The sequence below is a fragment of the Ornithorhynchus anatinus genome, chromosome X1 (assembly GCF_004115215.2).
Source record: "Ornithorhynchus anatinus isolate Pmale09 chromosome X1, mOrnAna1.pri.v4, whole genome shotgun sequence".
Classification (NCBI taxonomy): domain Eukaryota; kingdom Metazoa; phylum Chordata; class Mammalia; order Monotremata; family Ornithorhynchidae; genus Ornithorhynchus; species Ornithorhynchus anatinus.
The window spans coordinates 34731274-34757729 of NC_041749.1; the positions used below are offsets into that span (position 1 = coordinate 34731274).

Here is a 26456-nt window from a genome sequence, read left to right on the forward strand (position 1 = left end):
TGACTCTCTAGTCTAGCATCACAAACCTCAAGGGAATCATCCAGGGTCCAGCGGAGCCAGTTCTGCTTTAAGAGGGCTGCGGGTTGAGGGGTGGTTTTTTTAGTGGTACATGTTAAGCGCTTATTTTGCGCCAGGCATTGTACTGAGCACTTAGATAACAAGACAATCAAGTTGGGCACAGTTCCTGCCCTACCTGGGACTCACAGTCTAAATCAGAGGGAGCAGGGTTTAATCCCCATTTTATAGAGGTTCAGAGAGTTTTTTCTTCCTCTCTCTGCTCTTTGCTATTAGGCGACATGTTTTCCCAGAGACACCAGCTTCACACACTCTGTTCAGCCCAGACTCTTCAGTTAGTGATCTTAATTGGTTTTTTAATTAATTTCAAGTGAACAATACATTGCCAAATGAGGCAGTTTAGCTTCAGTAAAGGGCATTTAATATTACATATATGTAGGAACTAAATAGCCCTCTGGTTTCAACACAGAAGCCAAATGGTGGTATGAGTACCACAGCTCTTAAAAAAAATCCTGGTTTGAACTCCTAGTCCTAAAATAGAGATTTCTCCACTGCCAAGAGCCTCTTATCATCATCATCATCATCATAATTAATGCTATTCATGGAGTGCCTACTCTGTGCAGATTATCGGACAAAGCACTTGGGAGAGTACAGTACAATAGAGTTGGTAGACACATTCCCTGCCCACAGCAAGCTTACAGTCTAGCAGGGGAGGCAGACATTAATATAAATAAATAATGCCCCTGCACACTGTCTCGGTGGATTTTTTTATCTGTAAATGACCCAGTTTGGTCCTCCCTGCTCTTCACAGCCCTTCTCAGAGAACCTTTTCACCCATCTCCACAGAGCCCTGATTTCTGAACCCCTTAATGGGAACAGTCTTTTTCTGCATCCTGCCCAAGGCCATGCTCAGTCTCCAACTAACTTGAAATGTCTGTCCTCCTACAGCTAGTTTACTCCCCCTCCCACTTGGTCTTCTCTCCGATTGGATTTGTTTCAGGAGGAGCCCTCAGATGAGAGATTGTCATTTTATGTAGGCGGGGTTTCCCTTTGGGAGTGATTGACTCCTCTTTCCAGAAACACCTGAGTCTCTTCCTGTTAAGGCTCTCTTAACTTGGAGAAGCAGCATGGCTTAGTGTATAGAGCACATAGAGAGTGTATAGAAGCAGCGTGGCTCAGTGGAAAGAGCCCGGGCTTGGGAATCAGAGGTGGTGGGTTCTAATCCCAGCTCTGCTACTTGTCAGCTGTGTGACCTTGGGCAAGTCATTTAATTTCTCTCAGCCTCAGTTACCTCCCTGTAAAATGGGGATTAAGACTGTGAGCCTCACATGGGACCACCTGATAACCTTGCGTCTACCCCAGTGCTTAGAAGAGTGCTCGGCACATAGTAAGGGCTTAACAAATACCAACATTATTGGAGCACGGGCCTGGGAGTCAGAAGGACCTGGGTTCTAATCCTGGTTCCACCACTTATCTGCTGTGTGATCTTGGGGAAGTCACTTCACTTCTATGGGCCTCAGTTCCCTCATCTGTAAAATGGGGATTAAGACTGTTAGCCCTATGTGGGACAGGGATGGTGATTTTGTATCTACCCCAGTACTTAGTACAGTACCTGGCCGATAATAAGCAGTTAACCAATACCATAAAAAAAAAAAAATTGACACCACAAGGAGTGGAAGGAGATGGGATGGATGGAGCTTGAGAGGGTTTAATAAGAGGAACCATTGAGAAAGAAACACTATAGAAGGTAAAGGAGCAGTTATCTTGAATTAGCACAGCTAGGCCCATCTTGCATTTAGGGATCTCCGCTCACAGTCTTCAAGAACTAAAAACTGCTCTCTCGTCTCTTTGGAAGGGGGTCTAACATGGAGCTGGGACTCAGTGGCAGGAGCGGTACAGATCAATTCGAAGACTTAGGGAACGACTCATCTTTTCCCATCTGTTTTGAACCTCTAGAGTTGGACAGGGGGCTAACCGAGCCCCAGATTCAAGTGGTCTGCCGTCAGATGCTGGAGGCCCTCGGCTACCTGCACAGTAAGAAGATCATCCACCGGGACCTGAAAGCGGGCAATGTGCTGCTGACCTCGGATGGCGACGTCAAGCTTGGTAAGTCCTGTTGGTAAGACTGGCTGGGTTCTGTCCAGGACACTGCTCTGTTCTCCCAGTTTCCGTTGGAGAAGTTCAGGGTTTCACTCCACTCCCGTTCTGACACACCCTTTCCTCAGGAAGGAGCCTGCAGCTTCCGGGGTGTGAAAAAGAATTGAGCCCAGGCTCTAAGGCAATGTTGATAGCTGAAATCAGGACTGGTCCAAGCTGGTTTCTTACCTCATGTAGAGAATATTTCATCAAGCCCAACACAGCTGCTTTACCCTGCCCTCCTGGTCAGGGACAAGAGAATTAAGTTGTCTGGAGAGGATGAAAACTCTCTTGACCACACTCCCAGAGATGGGAGTCCCAGGGAATCGGGGAAATGGCAGTTACTGGCTTCTGAAAGAGGGGAGGAGGGGAGGAGAGCTAGGCCCAGGGGCAGAGGCAAGATGAGGAAGGATTCATCGCTGTGGCAGCACCTGGAGCTCAGCAACTTGGAGCAAGAAGACTAAGGCTAGAGGGTGGGCATAGGATGACTGCGGACATCACCCAGTTGTTGGGTTGGAGAGGGAAGAATGGAGGTGTCTCTGCACAGCAGCTTCTTCCACTTCACACCACCCTCTCTGCCACTGAGGCTCCCAGCCCACTTTTAACCTAAGAAAATAGAGTGGGAGCGGTGTAAGTTTCCAAACAGCTACTCATTGACTGAGATTTAACAGCCTTGGGAGTCTCCGGAAAGCAAAAATTGGTCACCTTCTGAGGGTTTATATAATCACCTTTTTTTTTTTTTCACTTTTTTATGGTATTTGTTAAGTGCTTACTATGCGCCAGGCAGTTTGAAGCGCTGGGGTAGATACAGGCTAATCAAGTTGGACTCAGTCCATGTCCCCTATGGCGCTGACAGTCTTAATCCCCATTTTAGAGATGAGGTAACTGAGACACAGAGAAGTTTAGTGGCTTTCCCAAGGTCACACAGGAGACAAGTGGCCGAGCTAGGATTAGAATCCAGGTGCTTTTGACATGTAGGCCTGTGCTAGCTCCCCTAGACCACACTGCTTCCCATGTCCAGATGGCCTAGTTAGTGAGCTGGAGGAGGAAGAACCACAGTGCAGACCTGGCATTGATTCTCTTTGGGCATCTTCCTTCCAGGTTTTGTTGAAGCAGGACAGGGAGGGGGTGTGTCTGGCCTTTTTACATTGTATCTACCCCAGTGCTTAGTACAGTGCTTGGCACAGAGCCAGGGCTTAACAAGTACCAGAATTATTATTATTCATAATAATAGTTGTGGTATTTGTTAAACACTTACTCTGTGTCAAGCACTGTACTAACACTGGGTAGATGCCAGATCATCTAACCTCACTTGGGGCTCACATTCTAAGTAGGCAGGAGAACAGATATTGAATCCCCCTTGTGCAGTGAGGGAACTGAGACACAGAAGTCAAGTCAAGATCACACAGTAGGTTAGTAGTGAGCCAGGATTAGAACCCAGGTCCTTTGACTCTCAAACCCGTACACTTTCCACTAGGCCACGCTGCTCCTCTTATTATGACTGCCTTCCTTCCTCTTCCTCCCAGGAGGCACCTCCTTTCATTGGAGGGAAATACCTTGGAAAATTTCTCCAGCAAATCTTTTCCCCGGAAGCGAAACAGCCTCCCACCTGGCAGAGAGGAGACTTGATCAGGACCCTGAGAAGTAATGGGCCTGATTCCTCATTGAAAGACCTGGGGTTGCCCTAGTTTCTTTTCCATTCCTCATCTCTTTTCTACGCCAAGAGAAACCCTCAAGGCCTTTTCGTCGGCTGCACTACGGAACAGACAAGCAGCTCTATAGCTGGTCCTGGTTGATGAAGAGCAAGTTTAGTTGGCTCTTAGATATCTGCTCGCAACAAGGCAGCGCTGGGCTGAGGATGGAAATGGAGCAGTGGTGGATAAGAAGAGCAAGAGGGGAGCTAGGGATGGGACAGTGTGGGAGAGGGAAGAAAAAGTCCAAGAGGACAGCAGAGAGGCTTCAGATTACTAGTTGCTGAGAAATGATCATCATCTTATCATCACTATCAAAAGCCCTGATTGACAAGCCTCTCTGCACTAATGAGAGACTTTGGGAACAGACAAGAGAAGTGAAATTTTATATGGTATTTGTTAAGTGCTTACTATGTGCCAAGCACTTTTCTAAGCACTGGAGTAGATACAAGGTAACCAGGTTGGACACAGTCCCTGACCCACATGGGGCTCACGGTCTCATTCCCTGTTTTACGGATGAGGTAACTGAGGCACAGAGAAGTTAAGTGACTTGCCCAAGGTCACACAGCAGACAAGTGGTGGAGCCGGGATTAGAACCCACGACCTCTGACTCCCTTGCCACTAGGCCATGCTACTCACAGTCCCCAACCCTGAAAGAACTTACCGTGTAATGAGATTGTCCAGCAAACATAAAATGCCAAGTGCACATTAAGTCAAGAAGTAAGATACAAGTTTAGACACAAGGGATACAAAGAAAAGGAAATAAGTCCATGGAAAACAAATGCATTGTGCTAAGGTGGCTGGGGAGTGACCTAGCTATGAAGGTGCGGAAGAAGTGGTTTGGCATATTTGGGAGAAGAAATTCCATCCTCCTCCCAAATCCCCACCAGCTGACATTAATCGTTGTGGGCAGGGAACGTTTCTGTTTATCAATGTATTGTAATTCTCCCAAGCGCTTAGTACAGTGCTCTGCACATAGTAAGTGCTCAATAAATATGATCTAATGATTGAATTCAGGGGAAAGGCAGCAGCGAGTGTTGAGATCGGGGGAATTTGACAAGGTTTAGTCCCAAGATCATTGGGAGAAAGTCAGAAAGGCAATTGAGGTGTAGCAGTAGAAGAGTGGATAGGTAAATCAGCAGGTTGAGAGCCTTGAAGGCAGTGGTTAGGTGCTTTTGTATTAAGCTGAGATAAGTGGGAAGCCATTGGAAGTTTGTGAGGATGAGAACGTTGCATTTTAAATGCTGTTTCACGGGGTTGTGAGCAACTTTGCGAAAGGAAGAATGATGAGGGGAGAGGCTTGAGGCAAAGAGACCGGTAAGAAGGCTGTTACAGTAATCCGTGTGGGATGTGATGAAAATTTGAACCAGGGTGGTGACCTGGTGGGCAGAGAGGAAGTGGAGAATTGGTGAAATCGTTTAGAGGAAGTCACTTTCAGGGTTTAGAGAGAAACTAAATGTGGGAGATGAGGCATCCAAGATAGCATCAAGATTACAGACTTCTGGGATTGGGAAAATAATTGTCCAAATTCTACGCCCTCCCCCCGTCACCCTTGGGAATGGCTTTTGGAATCCCCACTCTATCATGAGTACACTCCCCTTCTTTCTTCTTCTGTTCCTGAATCACACAGAAATGTGTGCAGTTTTCTATCAGTCGCACCAGGGGATGTCCTCTTTATGCATGGTTAGACTGGAATCATAAGCAAAGTTGGGAAGGAGGTGGAGAGCTTTTCTCTCTAATTCCAGCTCTCAGACCCTGATGGCAAAAGTATTTGGAAGGGTGTCTGAGTTCTTTCTTGAGTGTAAGCTTCTTGCGGGCAGGAACTGTGTCTACCAACACTGTGGTATTGTACTCTCTCAAGCGCTTAGTACAGTGCTGTGCACACAGTAAGCGCTGAATAAATTCCATTGATGATGATATGACGATGATGAACTTGGTGTATTGCACTCTCCCAAGTGCTTAGTACAGTACTCTGCAGGGGGTAAGCACTCAATAAATACCTCTGATTGAATTGTAGAGGTTTCATTGGGTAAGTTTTGCCTACTCCGGGTTGCAAGAGCAGAGAGAAATACCAAATCTCCATTTTTGCCTTGCAGCCGACTTCGGTGTGTCTGCCAAGAATCTGAAAACCTTACAGAAGCGAGATTCCTTTATAGGGACCCCTTACTGGTGAGTAAACTAGAGTTTGGAAATTCACTATGCCAAACTTTCAAGCAGAGTCTTCCCTGGTACCCCGGAGGTGAGTTCCTCTAGAGCCCAGCTGGAGGATAAACAGTTACAGGAGATTGAACTTGGAGGCCTGCCCTTCCGTTCGAAGACACAGCTGGTGATGGTGAGATTGGACCCATGGATGTGAGTGTCATTCAGAAACAATCTGGTGCATGCTAATAGAGCATCTTTTCTGTACCCTTGCCATTTTGCGAGGAGCGTTGCTTAGACACCCAGTGTTAAATGGGGAAAGGGGTGTCCAACTGCCAGTTGAACGTATGTTGAGTTGTTCTGGTGTTAGTGGTGACGGTTTCCGTTGAGCCCTTTCCCCTTATGGCCGGTGGAACGTACTGTGAGACGGCCAGCAGGGGTAGCAGATGTAGTCTGAAACCATGGATCAGAAGATCTCTGACATGATATTAGCAGCAGACCCCATTTCATAAGCCATCAGGAGGCATGACGCTCACTGGCTTAGGAAGAGCTGGGGGGATCTGTTCAATTTTCTTCATTCACACCATGAGCCTCCTGTGGGACAGGGAGTATCCAACCTGATTAACTGGTATCTCTCCCAGCATGGAGAACAGTCCTCGACACATAGGAAGCACTTAAATGTCATTATAATGAACCACAGGGAAAAAAGAACAAAACCAATAAACTAGAAATAGAATGCATAGAAGGAAAAGGCAAGGCAGGCTGGGAGTAAAAGATCTAGGAAAGCCTAGATTGGGGTTTTAGAAGCCAAGGAACAGGTTAGGACTGAAGAGGTGGAAGAAGGGTGGGGAGTAGATATTGTCCACCGCAGAAACGGGGAGGGAATGGTCCAGTTAGACCCCCCCAAGTCAGCCAGGCTGTGGAACTAAGGGGCTTGCCTCAAACCGGGCTGCAGCCTCCTGTCGAACCCACATGAGGCAAAGGGGCTGAGAGGCGAGCTGGCATTTCTCATCAGCGTGGCGACTGGGGCACTCGTGAAAGAATTGCATCCGTTTGATCTCCCAGTCCAGCAACCCAGTTGGGTGGCACCCCGGGGGCAAGGCTGGACCTGGCTGATTTTGATAGTTCCTGGATCATCAAGGCAAAGGGGGAAATAAGAGAAGCAACAGCTCATTTCTTTAAATCCCAGACATTTTTTATTTTTTGTTTTTTTAAAAATCTCACTTGTTAAGCACTTACTGTGTGCCAGGCACCGTTCTAAGCGCTGGAGTATATACAAGCTGATCAGTTTGGGTGCAGTCCATGTCCCACATGGGACTACCCCCATTTTACAGTTGCAATAACTGAGACACAGAGAAGTTAAGTGACTTGCCCAAGGTCACACCTCAGAAGAGTGGTGGAGCCGGTATTAGAACCCAGGTCCTCTGAGTCCAAGTCCCGTGCTCTAATCATTAGGCAGCACCACTTCTTTCAGCTTCTTTTCTGGCACAGAAAGAGACCAGGACTGAATATTTGATTAAAACATTTGACTGAAACTTTCGTGAAGCTGGAGAAGGTTTTCCATCCCTCAAGATGTTTACTAACATCATGAGGGTCTGGTCATTCTAAGAGTGGGACATTCATTCATTCATTCATTCATTCATTCATTCAGTAGTATTTATTGAGTGCTTACTATGTGCAGAGCACTGTACTAAGCGCTTGGAATGTACAATTCAGCAACAGATAGAGACAATCTCTGCCCATTGACAGGCTTACAGTCTAATCGGGACAGTAGGGTGGCTTGCGGCCCAGCAGAAAGGTGTCTTGCTGGAGGGCCAGAAGGAACCTTCTTTGAGTTCCTGCCCGGGACTGAATTTTGGAGCTGTAGCTAATGAGGTAGTCCATGGAGGACAGGATGTATGTTGAGTTGTTTTGGCAGCAGTTATGATGGTTTAGGTCAAGCCATCCAAGTCCCTAGCCTGGTCCACACTATGCCTAGTGGCAAATACTACAAAATGAGATTTTTTTTCTCAGTGGTATTTAAGTGCGTATTATGTGACAGACTCTGAACTACTGGGGTAGATTAAAGAAAATCAGCTTGAACACAGGCCATGTCCCTCATGGGGCTCACACTCAGCCCCATTTTACAGATTTTACATTTACAGATGAGGTAACCGAGGCACAGAAAAGTTAAGTGACTTGCCCAAGGTTACACAGCAGACAAGTGGCGGAGCCGGCATTAGAACAGAGATCTTTCTCACTCCCAGGCCTGTGCTCTCCCCGCTAGACTATACTGCTTAGAAAATGGACCCAGAATTAAGGAAAACTTGCACTGTTTGTGACCAGGGAACGTGTCTACCAACTCTGTTGTTTTGTACTCTTCCAAGCCCTCAGTACAGAGCTCTGCACCCAATAAATGCTCAGTATATACCATTGATTGATTGTCTGATTGGGAAGCAGCGTGGCTCAGTGGAAAGAGCATGGGCTTGGGAATCAGAGGTCATGGGTTCGAATGCCAGCTCAGCCACTCGTTAGCTGTGTGACTTTGGGCAAGTTACTTGACTTCTCGGTGCCTCAGTTACCTCATCTGTAAAATGGGGATTAAGACCGTGAGCCCCACGTGGGACAACTTGATTATCCTGTGTCTACCCCAGCGCTTAGAACAGTGCTCGGCACATAGTAAGTGCTTAATAAATACCAACATTATTATTATATTCGGTCTTTTTGATACCAGGCACACGTGCACAGTTTCTTCTGCTGCCACATCATTTTATGTGCCATTGGATGACTGCACCCACAATGCCTAACATATTCGAAGCACGTAGGAAACCCATGTATTATGGCAGAATGAAGTGTCCTTGTTTTATAGAGCCTCGACCATGTCAAATCCAATAAAGATGCCCCAGTTTGCTAGTTAGGGATAGGTACAAATCTGGGTGTCTCCCACAGCCTCAACAAGGACTTTAATAGGAATCGGGAACTGCCGGGATTGTCGTGAAACCCAGTCATAGTTTCCGCGATTGGAGTCAGATTCTCCCTTCCCCTCGCTTAGTCCTCCGGATGTTTGTCCCCTGTGGGTTTGCTGCAGGATGGCTCCCGAGGTGGTGATGTGCGAGACCATGAAGGACACCCCTTATGACTACAAGGCTGATATCTGGTCCCTGGGCATTACGCTGATTGAGATGGCCCAGATCGAACCTCCTCACCATGAGCTGAACCCCATGAGGGTCCTGCTGAAGATCGCCAAGTCTGAGCCCCCGGGACTCAGCTCTCCTTCCAAATGGTAAGAGGAATTACTGGCTCTGAGGTTCCAGGGTGGCCCAAGGACGGACAGTTGACCTTGTGTGTCCGTGGCCATGCCCCTTCCCCGGACACCTCCTCCTATTTAACCCACTCCCTCCTTCCTAGACTCGCTGATTTCCGATTGCAGCCCAACTCACACTCTCCTCTCCTCTAACACCAACCTGTCGTCCGTACCTTGATCTTGTCTATGCCACCCCGATCCTTTGCCCCTGTTCTCTCTCGGGCCTGGAACTCTATCCCCCTTCATTTTCGACCGTCCACCACTCTCCTCACCTTCAAAATCCTCCTAAAATCACATCTCCAAGAGGCCTTCCGTGACTAAGCTCTTTATTTTCCCTATCCGCTCTCCCCTCTGTTTCCACCTAGAATTTGGCCATGTGCCTCTTAAGCACGTTAATACTCACCTCATCCCTACAATAAATTTTCTTATACTCTACTATTTTCCCAATCCCTAATTTATTTTAATGTGTGCCTCCCCAATGTAGGTTGTAATCTCCTTGTGGTTAGAGAGGTAGCTACCAACTCTATTGTAGTATACATTCCTCAAAGCACTTAGTACAGTGCTCTGCACACAGCGCTCAATAAATACCATTAGTTCATTGTCCAAAGATTGTGAGCTCACTGTAGGCCCAGAATTACATCTGGATTATCATTCTAGTACCTTTCCCCAGTGCTTAGTACAGTGCTGTGCACTCAGCCAAGTGTTCAGTAAATACTGGTGAATGAATGGTAGTCAGGCTGCCCTACCGGGGACCAACTGGGAACATAAAAGAAGGACAAAAAATGACTGGATAAATCTTTCTAGGTTCTCCAAGGGGAGAACCACTGTCAATCCATGAAGACCTGTAGGTTCATGGTGCTAGGTCGCTCTTGTCTCCTTCAAGGCCTTTTTGAGGGCACATCTCCCACAAGAGACCTTCCCTAAATAAGCCCTCCTTTCCTCTTCTTCTACCTGCTCTGCGTCACCCTGACTTTCTCCCTTTATTCATCCCTCCACCCAGCGCCACAGCACTTATGTACATACCTGTAACTAATTAATTTATATTAATATCTGTCTCACCCACTAGACTGAAAAGTCATTATGGTCAGGGAATGTGTCTGTTGAATTGTTATGTTGCACTCTCCCAAGCAAGTTTTCAAAAATTACAATTGACTGATTGACTTGTTTCTGTTCAGCATTTGATTATAGACTCAGGGTGGCCGAATCCGATTAACTACTGAACAGCCCTCCCAGCCTCCCCACCTCCAAAGTAGCCCTTCCATTAGAAAATCCAAGGCCAGAGGGAATTGTTAGGCATAACCTTGGTGGGGCCTTGGTGATGAAAGGGACTAAGAATTAACAGAGCAGGGATCCTGGGTTGAAAGTGAAGGAGAGGAAGTGAGGGAAAGTTAAAAAGGACCACTTTGGCCCTAATTGCCCCCTAATTATGAGGCCCTACATCACCAGCCCATCATGCTGGTCATGCCCTCAAGGGATTTATAATGTAATGAGGGAGATGAGCAGACCCAAATGTACAATTGGTGAAAGAACAAGAGCAAGGATCCAACCGATGGACAAAAGTGAATAACAAACAGATCCACACATGAGGGCTAAAGTGACTGATGGGGTGATATGACCCAGAAGATGGTGGTCCATCAGGGAGTGCTTCTTGGAGAAGGTGGTTTTTGAGAAGGTCAAAAATCATTTGGTGGGTTTGAGCGGGGAGGGAGTTCTATGCAGGAAGAAAGCTATGAACAATGGATTGGAGATGGGAGAGTCAGGAGCTGGGTAAAATTAGAAGATTAACATAAGGAGAGTGAAGAGAGTGAGCTAAGCATAGCAGATGATCAAAGGGAGCCTGTTGTAGGAGACCTTTGAAGCCATAAACCATACAGGTATCAGACCAGCCACCCTGGAGATGAGGTAAGGAGGTCGGGGGAGAGAGGAAAATTGCCCTGAGATCTTCCATTGTATTTCTGACGTGGGGGAACCGAGGAACAGGGGACACTGCCGAGCAAGTGCAGTTGTTTTGGGATGCTGAGACTACGCCTTCCAGGAGCTCATGGGGCCGTCCATAAGTACAGGATAGCCTATACCCTATCCCCCCAAAATGAGACTAGACTACTACTGCCTTGGTTGGTAGTTACGTCTGGTCTAACTCTGACCTGGACTAACTTCAGCCCCTCGCTTCAGGACTCTGATGGAATTGGGCCTCAGTTGGGCAAAAAAAATCATCGAAATTGGTAATTAGTGGCTTTTTTAACCATATAACTGTAATATATTTTTCTGGCCTTGGAGTCCTCCCACATCTACAAATCTAGAGCCCTAGGTGCTAGGTGAAGCTGTTCAGTTTCAACTAAAAAAAAAAAACTGCCCAGAAGATTCATGCATGTGTGAGCACATATAATAGTAATAATAATAAAGAATATAATTATTATATACTATAAATATATAACATAATAATAATTATGGTATTTGTTAAGTGCTTACTATATGCTGGACACTGTACTAAGCACTAGGGGGAAGAGGAGAGAGTACAGGCAAATGGGTTTGGAAAAGGTTCCTGTCCCACATCAGGCTAACAGTCGTAATCCCCATTTTACAGATGAGGAAACTGAGGCCCAGAGAAATGAAGTGACATGCCCAAGGTCACGCAGCAGACAAGAGACAAAACTGGGCTTAAAACCCATGTCTTTCTGACTCCCAGGCCTGTGCTCTCCACTGGGCCATGCACCTTCTCACATGTGCCCAGGTGTCCGTATTCTAAGCTTGTCAAGAGGTTAAATCATGTATGCATGTGTATGCACATACATTGGCTCAAGTGGACCTTTTTCTCCTTAGATATTTCATAAGTGCTTTCTATGTGTCAAGCACTATTCTAAGTCCTGGGTTAGGTACAAGTTAATTAGGTCAGGCACAGTCCCTATCCTGCATGGGCCTCACAGTCTAAGTAGAAGGGAGAACAGGTATTCCCATTTTATAACTGAGGAAACTGAGGTACAAAGAAATGAAGTGACTTGCCCAAGGTCGCCCAGGAAGCAGTTGGCAGAATCAGGATTAGAACCCAAGTTCTTCTGACTCCCTAGGCCAGTGTCCTCTCTGCTAAACCCTGCTCCTTCTCTGAGCTTTTTTGCCATGATTGCGATTCCAGGTCCGTGGAGTTCCGAGACTTCCTGAAGGTGGCTTTGGATAAGAACCCAGAGACACGGCCTACTGCCACCCAACTCCTGGAGGTGCGTAGACTCTTCCCTGCCCTTGGGCCTTTAACTCTCCTGATTGGTGCTTATTCCTTGAAGCCTCTGAGTATCTTAAAGCACAACTCTGCCAACGTCTGGCACTCCAGCCTCCCTTCCTCTTCAGGTGCCCCTTCCAGACCGCTGAGGGGAGCGCCTGATCTACTCTTGGCATTGGACCTGTGGGGCCCGGCTGAGGCTAGATCTCGAGAGAAGGAAAAGCCTTTTCTTCCCGAATCCTTGGTGGAGTGTTGCCCATTGTAGTCATGGTGAGGAATCCTACTGCACTAGTCATGGTGAGGAATCCTACTGCACTGTGGCTTAGTTCCCAGAAAAGATTTTGAAACAATGTCCCCACTCCTAATCGGTCACAGAAGGTGTACTCGCCCTCCCCGCCGGCAGCCTCAGAGCGTGCACACAGCTGCCTTGTTTTCCGAGCAGCTGAGGGCCAAGATTAACTGGCCCTGGTCTTCCGCTATCTGCACTCGCAGCTTGTCACCAGGGAGTGTTCTGGACTTCACGTGATGGTGCTGAGGCCCCAGATCCCAGCTGGAGCAGGGCTGGGTTTATTGAAATTCAGCTGACCAAATGTATGGCCTATTCGAGGTGATGCTTGTTATGAAACGCTGGGATTTCCAAAGTATGCGACCGTTCACTTGACCCTGGAGTGCACATATGTGCTTACACAACATGTGCTTAGGGAACCACCAAGTCTGCCTTAAGCTCGTTAACAAACAGGCGAGCCAGCCAGAGTTTCTCCACTGTCCTGGAGAAGGGCATTGCAGGGGTTGAGTTTTCCTCTTCAGACCTTAGGGGTGCCTATGCAGTTGTCTCAACCAGGAATAAGCTCACTGTAGGGCATTCATTCATTCAATCACATCTATTGAGCGCTTACTGTGTGCAGAGCACTGTACCGAACGCTTGGAAAGTACAATTCAGCAACAAAGAGAGACAATCCCCGCCCACAGCGGGCTCACAGTCTACCTGTCGGTCTCTCCTTGGTTGCCACATGCCATGGGGTTATTGTTGGGGTAAAACTGGAAAAAGATCCTTTCAGGTTGGTGTTGGTCAGAGCATGTTAAAAACAAAAAAGACCCTTAATCAGTTGTATTTATTGAGCACTTTTATGCTGTCAATCCATCAATAGTATTTTTTGAGCACCTACTCTGCGCAGAGCACTGTACTAAGTGCTTGGACGAGTACAGTTGAATCAGTAGACATGATCCCTGCCTTCATGGAGTTCACAGTTTAGCCGGCGAGACAGATATTAAAAATAAATTACAGGGGGGAGAAAGTAATCGAGTTTAAAGATGTGTATTTAAATTTACCAAAGGTTGTGAGTATTTAAATGGTTAGATGGTTTGGAAGAGCTGAAGAGGCAGTTAGGGGATATAAAGTGGGAATATTAGAGCCCTGAAAAGTACCTTTGGGTCGAAGGCCCTTCTTTCCACCTCTAGGCAAATATTGGTCTGCCTTGGGCCTCCAGACCTCTCAGTGGACCACAAACCAATCAATCAATCAGTGGTATTTATTGAGTGCTTACTGTGTGCAGAGCACTGTACTAAGCACCTGGGAGAGTTCATTACAACAGAATTAGCAAACACATTCCCCACCCTTAATGAGCTTACAGTCTAGAGAGGTTGTTCTTTTGTTACTAAAGAAGCAGACCTGTAAATGATTTGGATGGCTGGAATATGAAATGAAAAGATTCAACTATTCTCGACTGCAGTGCCCTGCCAAAAGGTAGGCTCTCAAATGTGAATGATAATGTCAGAAGAAGCCTTTCAACAGGGTTAGGAAACAATGGTGAGATTCCAGAAAAGAGCAATAAAAATGATTAAAGTGAAGGGAAAATGGATCTGAAGAAGGTCAGATGAGAAGTATGGTATTTATTAAGCACCCAGTGCATGCAAAACGCTGTACAAAGTGCTGGTGAAGAATACATGGGTGAGAATTGGATATAATTCCTGGCCCTGCAGAGTCTCACAATTAAAAAAGCAGGAGGTGGGGGGTGATTTGGAGAAAGGCACAATAGGAAAGGAGTAGACAATGTAAATACAGAGACACAGCCCATCAGGTCCCTGAGTAAAGAGGATCGGTTGAGGTGCCACTCAGATCATCCACTGTCCAGTTTCAACCGGAGCTCCCCAGAATCCCAAATGTGCAGAGGTCGTGTGCCATTTTAGCTTGAATTTCAATGATTAGTTCTATCATATTTCTTGAGCACTGTCTGTGTGCAGAGTACTGTACTAAGCACTGGGAGAGTACAGAAGAGCAGTTAAATCTCTCACTGCTCCATGGGGGCAGGGCACATCGGCAGTGGGGACTTGGGTGGCACAGTGGGAGGGCGGTGGAGGATCCCGATGGTTTTGCTCAACAGTCCAGTGGTGCGGGAGGCCGAGGGATGAGCTGCCATAGTGTAAATCCCTGGCAATCAATCAGGTAATCAGTGATATTTATTGAGTTCTTACTATGAGCAGCGGGCTGCGCTGAGCACTTGGGAGGGTACAATGCAGCAGAATTAGACACATTCCCTGCCCGTAACGAGCTTAGAGTTTAAAGGGCAGGCATGAAGGTGCCAGGCACGTTGCCATTTTTTTAATGGTATTTGTTAAGCACTTACTATGTGCCAGGCACATATGTTATAAGCACTGGGGTAGATATAAGCTAATTAGGTTGGACACAGTCCCTGACCCACATGAGGCTCACAGTCTTAATCCCCTATTTACTGATGAGGTAACTTGAGACACAGAGAAGTAAAGTGATTTGCCCAAGGTCACGCAGCCGACAAGTGGTGGAGCCAGGATTAGAACCCGGGTACTTCTGACTCCCAGGCCCGTGCTCAATCGATTAGGCCACACGGCTTCTCTTTGTTCTTTCATGGGATGGTGGGAGAACAGCAGGGCTCCCCAGGGGTTTCACTTGGCTGTTGGGTAGGGTGAGAGAGGGAATCGAGGGTATTTAGCCTAGAGAAGAAAATGCTGGAAAGTGACATAACACCTGCTTGCACGAATAGGAGGGAATCTTTTGGGGGAGGATTGTCCAAGGTGCCAAGGACCAAACCAGCAGAAATGAACTTTAGTTAAAGCAAGAGAGATATGGGTTAAAAATAAGAAAAAACTTCACGTCTGGCAAGAGAATAAAAACACCGAAACCGACGTCCCAAAACGACTGTCAAACCATCTTTTCCAGAGGAAGAGTCTCTGTCCATCCAGAGCAATTTAGAATTTCACCTGCCTGGAGCAGGGGCTTTCTAAGAGCCTAAGCTCTAGTAGAGTGGGGAAACAGTAGTTAGGCCGGGTGTTCACTCTCTACGATGATAGTGAGGAGTCTTTAAAAAACAACGCCGCCCCCTTCTCATTTTATTCTCTGGCAGCTTTCCTGCCAGTTTGGGCGGTGGAGTGTGGTGGAAGCCTGACTAACTTTCATGTTGTTTGCTGACTCTTTAGCACCCTTTCGTCAGTACGGTCACCAGCAACAGGGCCGTGAGGGAGTTGGTGGCCGAGGCCAAGGCCGAAGTGATGGAAGAAATCGAAGACAACAGGGAAGAAGGAGAAGATGACGACACGTCAGAAACGGTATCTGTCGGTTCAGCTTTCTACCACTCCTGGGATGATTTTTTTTCAGGAAAATTCAGACAATCCTGTTGCTTTAATGATATCCTGGCAAGCTGCTAAATCTGAGGGAAATCTGTTTTTGTGGCAATCTCACTTGACGCAGTGATGGCCAATTCTTGAACTTATGAGCATGTGACTTTTGTTATTTCAGATTGCCCCTGTCTTATTTAGATTCTCAGCACTCATATATATCCGTTCTATGTGATTATTTTGCTAGTGCTGTGAATAACTATGCTTGTCTCATCTGTCAGTGTAACCTCCTTGTGGGCAGAGAATATGTGCCTAGTAAATGCTCAGGAAATACTGTTGCTGCTCTTACTTCCTGCCCATCACCAACTGCCCTCCCCCTCACCCATCCTCATCTGTTTGTCCTCTGTTCGGCCCCGCCCCTCGTTGCAGCTTCTGCACACAGCTCCCCCTCACCGATCTTTGACCTATCTCATGTCTCTTTGCCCTGCACTTCTCTCTGCTGCCCCAAATACATCCTCTCCAGATTTCCCCCCTCCCCGAGCCTCTCCCACACTCATATCATTCTGCGGCTCTCTCAGCAAACATGTTTGTCTCTATTTCTGCAATGAATTGTTCGTATGACTCTGTGGTGTGTGTGTGTGTGTGTAAGTGGGTGCCTGCCATTTTGCCCATTTTTCTACCAGTCCCTTGGGCAGAGACCATGTATTTCTTCTTTCTGTCCCTCCTCATCCGTCTCCCATTACAATGTGTTTGTGTGTCCTACGGTCTCAGCGGTGTTTATTGAGGTTATCTGGCTCAGAGCACTCTACTGACTGCTTCCAGAGCACACAAAAGATAATCCTTTGGATTTTGTTGAGCTCTCAGTCTGACAGCAGAGACTCCCATCGGTCACGACAGAAGAGTCACAGGCCAGTCACACAAAGACTTCGGACCAAGAACCTGCCCGAAGGACCTGGTTAGAGAGCTAGTGGTTAGAGTGATGTACTCTCCCAAGTACTTAGTACAGTGCCTTGCATAGAGTAAGTGCTCAATAAATATGATTAATTGATTGCATGGCATCACTCACGCTTCCTCGACCCTGCCAAACGTGCTCCTGCTGGGGCAGTGGCCGGAACAAGTGATGCAGTGGCGTTAGCACGCTGCAAAGCGCAGGCGAGGCTGTTATTTATAAAACCCAATTACTGCCACAGGGCTGACTGCCGAGAAACAGTGTTGCCTAGTACATAGAGCATGAGTCTGTGATTCAGAAGATCTAAGTTCTAATCCCAGCTCTCTCACTTGCTGCATGACTCTGGGAAGTTACTTAGCTTCTCTGTGCCTCAGTTCCCTCGTCTGCAAATAGGGATTCAGTACCTGTTCTCTTTTCTATTTAGATTGTGAGCCCCTTGTGGGACCTGATTAACTTGTATTATTATTAGTTGTATTATAGGGCCAGTGGTGTGCCTTTCCAGTAGAGAACAACAGGCAGTTACTGGGGAAACTGCAATCTGCCCCTTCCGCTCTGGCCAGCCATTTTCACGATTTCTGCCACACCTGCCCACCACGTAAAGGACACTAGCTGGTTCTTGGATCAGAAACCTTCTCCACTGACCTTCTAGCCCCAGACATGCCCCTACTTAGTAATGGTAATAATAGGACTTATAAATAAATAGTACTTACTGTGCACAGAGCACTGGCAAACAGAACGCAGGTGGGAATCGGACATCAGCTTTCAGACTAATGAGGGACAATAGGCGTAAATGCATAAATACGTCCCAAACAAGAGTGAGAGCACAGATATCAGAAATACTGGTCCCTGGCAATATTCTGCAATATTCATCACTCTGCTGGTCCCTCGGGTGCAAGAACTAGGTCTTCTCCTTCCTCTCTCTCTAGCTAGCACTCAAGAGAGAGAGCGAGAGAGAGTGTTCTCCATCAAACTTTCAGTCCCTCTAAAATAGAAACCGTTTCTTCCTCTCCTCCGTAGTGCCCAGTATGGTGGATGTGCATATATGTGTCCTGTCTCTTTCTGTCAGACTGTCACCCTCCTGAGGGAAGAATATGTGTCTTTTACCTCCCCCAGTCCCCTTATTGGCATCTTGCCTCCTCCCATCACACTGTCAGCTCCTCAAGAGGAGAGATTGCATCTGTTCTTTCTGTCAGTCCCCAAAGTGCCCAGCTCAGCATAGCTCTGTTCTCTCTCCCCCTTCAGAGAATGGCATTTCGAGGGCCCGGTTCTGGATGTCACTGAATGCTGACAGGCAACTGGTTTTATACTCTCAGAAAGTCTGAGGGTTTGGTTCCATTCAGGTCTGAAAGAACTGCTGTCCAACCCTGAGAGGTTGGCATGTATCTGGGAGAATTCAACCCTTTCTGCAACCCCAACCCTGAGAGGTTGGCGTGTATCTGGTAGAATTCAACCCTTTCTGCAACCAATACATTAGAGCTGGACACAAGGGCAGTGAGAAGAATTGGATCCGTTGTGCTAGGTACAATATGGTTTCCTTCCCGATCAGCTCCAACCTGAGTTCTGGGCAGTGTCTGAAAGGATAAGTGGAGAGTGTATTAGCTGGAGGAATTCCCAGGATCAAATCTCAGGCTGTGATCCCCAGGCAGGATAGAGTTTGGGATGATGGCAAAAGGAAGTGTGAAGCAAGGTTTGAAGGAAACATGCACTCTAGGATTTGTTTGAAAAATGCCCTCAGATGATAGTCTGAAATTCCCAAATTTTAGACAGAATCCTCCGCCCTAATCCTCCTTGGTCTCTTTCCTGCCTTACAGGCTATTGTCTCCTCTTTGAAATATTTCAAACTTTGGTTACTGCATCATCACTCTCTTCTGGTTCTCTTCACTTTCTGGCTGCTCCTTCTCAGTCTCATTATCATTGGGCAGTGGTATTTATTGAGCACTTATTGCGTTCAGAGAACTATAACAACAATAGTAATAATAATAATAGTGGTATTTGTTAAGCACTTACTCTGTGTCAGGCACTGTACTAAGTGCTGAAATAAATACAAGCAAATCGGGTTGGACACAGTCCCTGCCCAACATTGGGCTTGCAGTCTTAATCCCCATTTTACAGATGAGGTAACTGAGGTACACAGAAGTTAAGTGACGTGCTCGAGGTCACAGAGCGGACTAGTGGCAGAGGCTGGATTTGAACCCAGGTCCTTCTGACTCCCCAGCCTGTGCTCTATCCACTAGACTACGCTGCTTCGGGAGAGTACAGTACAACAAGATTAGCGGACATGTTCCCTTTATTAAACTCCTACTAGTCTCATTCGTTGGCTCCTCTTCTATCTCTCTTCCCCTCACTGTGGGCATTCTGTACGACTCCGTGCCCCCTACTCCTCTCGCTGGACCCTCTCTCTCTCCCTTGGCTTTAGCTACTAGGCCGATGATTCTCCAACCCCGACTTCGCACCTTATCTACAGTCCCACATTTTTTCTTGCCTCCAGGTCATCTCTTTCCAATCTCTTTCCACTTGGTTGCCCCGCCCGCACTTCAAACCGAAGTCTAGAACCGAACCTCTCATCTGCTCTCGGAAGCCCATTCCATCGCCTAACTTCCCCCATCTCTGTTGGAAGGCTGCTCTCCTACTTGTACCAGAAGGCTTTAGGTGCTCACGTTTATTCCACTTGCTCTATCCTGCCAAGTCTTCCTCCGTTACATCACCAGTGGTATTTACTGAGCACTTACTGTGTACAGACCTCTGTACTAAGCACTTACCCTCCTAGATCTGCCTCTCCTTCTTGACCCAAGTGGGTAGCACCCTTATCCAAGCATTTTTCTTATTATGGTTAGACAATTGCATCAGCCTTCTCACCCGACTCCCTTCCGCCACTTTCTCCCTTCTACAACCAACCGACGGTATTTATTATTTTTTATGGCATTTGTTAAGCACTTACTATGTGCCAGGTACTGTACTAAGCACTGGGGTAGTTATAAGATAATCAATCCCCGTCCCACTTGGGATTCGCAGTCTTAATCCCCATTTTAAAGATGAGGTTACTGAGGCACAGAGAAATTATGTGACTTGCCCAAGGTCACACAGCAGACAAGTGGCCAAGCAGGGATTAGAACCGACTCCGAGTTTATTTATTAAGTGCTTACCACCTATGGAGCACTGTCCTAAGTGCTTGCAAAAGGACAGTACAAGGACCTTACAACCTACTGGAAGGAGGCAGACATTAAAATCGATTAGGGAGAGGGGAAATGGTAGACTGAAAGAATATATCTACAGTCTTTATAGGTAAATAATAAGAATTTTTAAATCTGCAGTCTTTACTAACAGGCAGAAAACAGAAATGCCTTATTCTTGGTTTCTAAACTCTCATTCATTCAATCATATTTATTGAGCGATTACTGGGTGCAAAGCACTGTACTAAGCACTTGGGAGAGTAAGCTACAAGGGACATATTTTCTGCCCACAACGAGTTCACAGTCTAGAGGGGGACTCTCCATTCCTCTAGACTGTAAGCTCCTTGTGGGCAGGGAAAGTGTCGACCAATCTGTCATATTTCACTCTCCCAAGCATTACGAATAGTGCTTGGCACACAGTAAACCGCTCAATAAATATGATCAATTGATCCACCAAGTTTCTCCATCATATGGTAGCAGATCTCTTCACCTGCTACTTCCCAACTAGCTTTCTTGGGTCCTTGTAGGATCACTTTCTAATTGTGTCTTGCTCTTGACTCTCCCATCTCTGACCCCTTCTCACACTGTTTCTCCAGCGTAGACTCCCGTCGGACAAATATTTGCCAAGCCACGGCTCTCTCCATCTTCAAAACCCTCCTAAAATCTCACCTCCTCCTGGAAACCTTCCCTTATTCACAACACCTCACTCGTCAACCTTCTTTAAGCACCTATTCATTCCTTTGGCTAACACGTACGTGCCTACATATATTTGTGTATTCATATGTGCAATTTTGTTTCCTTCTGATAGAGGCGTGCACTTTCCTGCTTATATTGTTTTTCCTCCTGTTCCCACTTTTTGAGAATATTTTTTGTCTGGCTGTCCATCCTATTTGGTAGTAAATTCCCGAAAAGCTGTGATCATGGGTTTCACTTCTCTTGTGCGCTCCCAAGTGCTTACTAAGTGCTTCACTCAGTTGATTCTGTGTCTTGTCCTGATGATCTTAAATTTTCATGGTATTTAAGCATTTACTACATGCCAGGCACAGCTCTAAGCACTGGGATAGATACAGGCTAATCAGGTTGGACACAGTCCATGTTCCACATGGGGTTCGTAGCCTTAAAACCCATTTTCCAGATGAGGTAACTGAGGCACAGAGAAGTGAAGCAACTTCACAAGATCACCCAGCAGACAAGTGGCGGAGCTGGGACCAGAACCCAGGCCCGTGCTGTATTCACCGAGTCTGAGACAGCAAGAATTGGCGAGGTGGATAAGCACTTTCATATTTACACAGTGGACTAAGCAGGCAGGGCTCGTGGGGGAGGGGAGGGAACGCTATCCAGCGGAGATAAAGAGGAGTCCTTGGTAAATAATGTGGAGGTCTCGGGAGCAGGCCGTGCGTACGGAGAACACATCGTACAGATGCACAAACACTTCCCAATCCACAGTGGTAACGGACCTGGGTGAGAACGTCTGAAAAGCGGAGATGTTTGCAAATTATTTCAAGTTCTGTGGAGAAAGGAGGCAGTGATGGCCAGAATTTCTACTCATATGGACAGTGAGGAAGATGGAATGTACAGGCTACCCATAAGAATGCTGACGTGATCAGAGCCATGGTCCATCCAGCCAAGGATTCTGTTTGTGCTGATGACCCTGAGACACCCAGATGACCTGTGTGATGGTTGCCCTTCTGCACATCCAGTCATCTCAAGGGGTGGTATGTACTGAGTCCCTACTGACTGTGAAACAGTCAACTAAATCCTTGGGGGAGGAACAACAAAAGCAAGACACACCTTGCCTGCCCTCAGGGAGCTCACATTTTAATGGGGGAGATCCAGACAAAAATGATATACAAATAATTGTGTGCCCATAAGGATAAAACTGGAAGTAATTCAAGTAAATCAGCATGAAGTGGCAACATAAATTATTGATACCCCATTCATTTGTAAGCCCTTTGTGGGCGGTGATTGGTTTTTATTCCTCTGTTGCATTCTTCCAAGCATTTAGAACAGTGGTCTGCACACAGTAGGTGCTGAATAAATTTGATTATTTAATATCTTCTCTAGCAACCAAACCATATGTGTCTCCTGCACTGGCGTGGGGAGATCAGAATTACCACTGGCAATTGTACTCCAGGCCAAAGATGGAGAAATGGAGTTGGGAAGGGAACCCTTTCAGGTCGGGCGGAATGTGGGATTCTGAAACGGAATGGCAGCGAGGCCTCGTGGAAGACCTCGGGACTGGGAGTTAGGAAACCTATGTTTTAATCCCAGGTCCGCCACTTACCTGCTGTATGACCTTGGATGAGTCACTTCAGTTCTTTGTGCATAAATTTCCTGAAATGTAAGCATGGGAATAAAGTATCTGTTGTCCCTTCCCCTTAGGGTTGGGTACTCTGTCTAATGAAATTGCATTGTATCTACCTCAGTGTGTAGTGCGGTGCTTGCTCGGCACCCAGTAAGTGCTTAACAAATACTACAAGTGTAATTATTATGACTGTTATTAATGCAGACATCTTCCCTCTACAGTGCTCTTCCTTTAGTGCTTTTGGCAATAACGCTATTGAATTTTTATGCCGATATCTAGACTGCGAGCTCAGTATGGGCACGAACAAGTCTACCAACTCTGTTGTTTTGTCTTCTCTCAAGTGCTTAATGCAGTGGTCTGCACACAGTAAGTGCTCATAAATACCACTGATGTTATCTCCTTTAAAGTCCTTTACTTTGCAGTAGCTCTCTGGTTTGGCCACGCATGGGCTTGGATCAGCGTGCATGTATTTTTAATGTTAGGCAGTAAACCACTCAGCCACTGCGCAGCAATTCACAGCTACTGGGTTTTGCATTGAGGTGACTCTTTAAACGGTTACAGTTTAATGCATCGTGACCTCAAAACCAGTTACCAGAGTTACTGTTGCCGGTACAGAGAATAAACATAAAACTTGAGTCTGGCTGTTAACTATCTGGATTCCGGTTAGCATCAGGTCAATTTTTGCAAAGCCTTTTGGCCGGGTGGGGTCCATAGGGAAGACAGTTTTTTTTAGGTGTGCATGTCAACATTTGTTATTTAAATTCATACTCTATTAGTGTTGATATGTATTTAAATTTCTAATTGATTGAGCAAATTAAGTGTGAGCTATGTTGTGTTTAACATCACATTTTAATTATATTTATATGGTGTTGGTCAATTTTTTGATTCTTGGAATAATATCCACATGCCAGTTGGGGTTCTGTCTTCTAACTCTAGTGCACGCTCCCAGACACTTAGAACAGTGCTCTGCAATCAACCGATAGTATTTACTGAGGACTTTGTGCATAATATTATACTAATTGCTTTAAGTGCTTGGCATATTGTAAGCACTTAGCCAATATAATAATAATAGGAATAATAATAACTCAATAGAATTAGTAGAGAAGCAGTATTGCCTGGTGGAAATATCATGAGCCTGAAAATCAGGAGACCTGGGTTTTAATCACGGCTCTGCCTGTTGTGCCACCTTTGACAAATAATTTAACTCAATTTCCTCATCTGTAAAATGGGGATTAAATGCATGTTTTCCCTCTCCCTTAGACTGAGAACCTCATTTGGGTCAGAGGTGGTATCCAACCTCTTTCTATTCCAGGGTTTGGTACCTAGTAAAGACTTATTATTATTTTCATTAATAAATACTACTGCTTGATTAATTTACATTATTTCCTATGGGAAACAATAACTCAGTCAATGCTCTTTCCCGTCACACTGTATTTTCTGGGACTAATAAAGAACACTAACCATCATGTATTAGTAATGTAATTTCTAGGCCTCTGTATAATAATTATTCAGAACAGTTTTACCAGCAATGTCCTCCAGGTGTATAATGTTAATCCTACCTTTGATTATCAGGTCTATGGAAAATTTGAATTTGCTTCAGATTGTTTCTGATATTTCCAGGAACAAACCTCTAATTCAAAGTAAGACATTGCCATGCTGATTAGTTCAGATCGCCAAAGGAGAGGACCATATTGGGCAAACCTACACCTGTACCTTAGCTCCCTAGCAGATTGAGAGGCCAAGAACTCAGAGTTTAGCTGGTGCCAATTCCGGGAGCCACTGGTTCTTGAACTTATCTTGGTGTGCATGTTCTCTCTCTCACTCTCTCTCTCGCTCTTTCATTTTTATCTCTATTTTTCTCTCTCCTTTTTTCTTTCTCTCTTTTATCGCTCTCTCTCTTCTCTCCCTCTCTTTTCTCTCTCTCTTTCTCTCTAACTGTAGACTAATAGATTTCTGTGTCTCCATTTTTTTTAAGCCCCCTGGAACCCACAAACGGGACCCATCTGAAGCGAGCCAGCTGAGTTTTGAAGAAGAGAAACCTACGGAGCCAGCGTGTCCACTTCCAGCGATGCCCGACAGGCCCCAGGACCCCACGGACAGCCCTAAGGACAAGCTTTCAGATGGAGGAGGCAGCATCAGCAAGGCCAGGAATGACAGCTCCCCCCAATCCACAGGCAACTCGGCCTTGAGTGGGATTCAGGACGTGCCCAGACCCCAAGGGCTGGGAGAAAACAGTTCACCCCCAGCACTGCTGGACGCTAAGGCTCAGTCGGCACAGGAGGGAAACGTCTCCAATCCCCCAGGCAAAAATGGGGATCCAACCCCAAGCCAAGTCCCACAAAAATCCCGCAGCCGGCCCCACAGCAGCCTCTTCGAAAGCCTAGTGGGGGAAAAAATTCCCAATGGCAGCCTGGAATGTCCGTCTCAGTCTGCTGTCAGCAAATCTAAGAGGAACTCGGATTCTGGAAGCCTGAATATCTCTGAGAGCTTGGACTACAATGTCTCTCTGTCAGCCGACTTGTCTCTGAATCGAGAAACAGGCTCTCTGTCTCTGAAGGTAAGGCCCAAACTGCTTGGAAGGAGATCACTACCCCCAAGTCTGAGCTCTCTCACTCGCTCAGGATTCAGGATAGAGTTAGGAGTTTTCATAAATTGGCAAGGGAAAATGACTTCTATCCCCTTGGAGTATTAATGATGTAAAAGTAGGAAATGTGGTGATGTCAGGGGTAAAGACTGAGCACAGAAGCTGTTGAGTAGTGCTCTGCACATAGTAAGCGCTCAATAAATACTACTGAATGTATGAATGAATGAATGAGTGAAGCGGAGAAGCAGCATGGCCTAGTGGAAAGAGCACAGGCCTGGCAGTTAGAGGACCTGGGTTTTAGTCCCAGTTCGCCACTTGTCTGCTCTGTGACCTCACTTCTCTGGGCCTCAGTCACCTCATCTGTAAAACGGGGATTTAGACTGTGAACACCATGTGGGACAGAGACTATGTCCAAACTGATTACCCTGTATCTACCCCAGCACTTAGTCCAGTCCCTGCCTGGCATATAGTAAGTGCTTCACAAATGCTATTAGGAAAAAAAATAAAGCACTGGTTGTTAGCTCCTGCACTAGCTCCTTGAGGGGCAGGGATCATGTCTACTAACTCATGTCTACTAACTGAGAAGCAGCGTGGCTCAGTGGAAAGAGAACGGGCTTAGGAGTTAGATGTCATGGGTTTGAATTCCGGCTCTGCCGCTTGTCAGCTGTGCGATTCTGGGCAAGTCACTTAACTTCTCTGTGCCTCAGTTACCTCGTCTGTAAAACGAGGATTAAGACTATGAGCCTCACGTGGGACAACCTGATTACCTTGTATGTACCCCAGCACTTAGAACAGTGCTCTGCACGTAGTAAGCGCTTAACAAATATGAACATTGTTATTATTATCAATTGTACTGGACTTTCCCAAGCACATTCAACAGATACCAATCTCATCCTCTGCAGAAGTTGACTCCAAGAAGCACCAAATGAAATGGCTTAATAGAGCTTTAGATATGCCTCACTCTAAAGAGCATTCCTCCTTAGGGTGGAAGGGAATTATGGAGTGTCGGCTACTGAAAAGCTCATATACCCTGACGTGAAACATGGAAGTCACCACGAAACTACTAGCTATAATTTAGCAGCACAGCCTAATGGAAAGAGCACAGGACTGGGAGTCAGGGGACCTGGGTTCTAATCCCAGATCTGCCCTTTGCCTGCTGGGTGACCATGGGCAAGTCACTTCACTTCTCTGTACCTCAGTTTCCTCATCTGTAAAATCGGGTTGAAATGCCTGTTCTTCTTCACCCTTAGATTGAAACCTCAAGGGAGACGGGGACTTGGTCGAACCGACTGTGTTGTATCTACCCCAGTGGTTTGAACAGTGCGTGGCATATAATAAACCCTTTACAAATATCACAGCCATCATTATTATCATTAATATTATTA

At 46.3% G+C, this 26456-nt stretch overlaps 1 protein-coding gene across 2 annotated transcripts in view; it reads left to right on the forward strand.

The window, feature by feature from the left end:
• STK10 (serine/threonine kinase 10) overlaps nt 1–26456 on the forward strand; it is a 100418-nt gene that overhangs the window by 54896 nt on the left and 19066 nt on the right. For both annotated transcript variants that reach the window (XM_029049967.2, XM_029049968.2), the window contains 6 exons: nt 1972–2121; nt 5939–6011; nt 9049–9243; nt 12395–12476; nt 15926–16054; nt 24463–25044. In XM_029049967.2, coding sequence (XP_028905800.1) covers nt 1972–2121; nt 5939–6011; nt 9049–9243; nt 12395–12476; nt 15926–16054; nt 24463–25044 — 1211 coding nt within the window. The remainder of the gene's footprint in view (nt 1–1971; nt 2122–5938; nt 6012–9048; nt 9244–12394; nt 12477–15925; nt 16055–24462; nt 25045–26456) is intronic.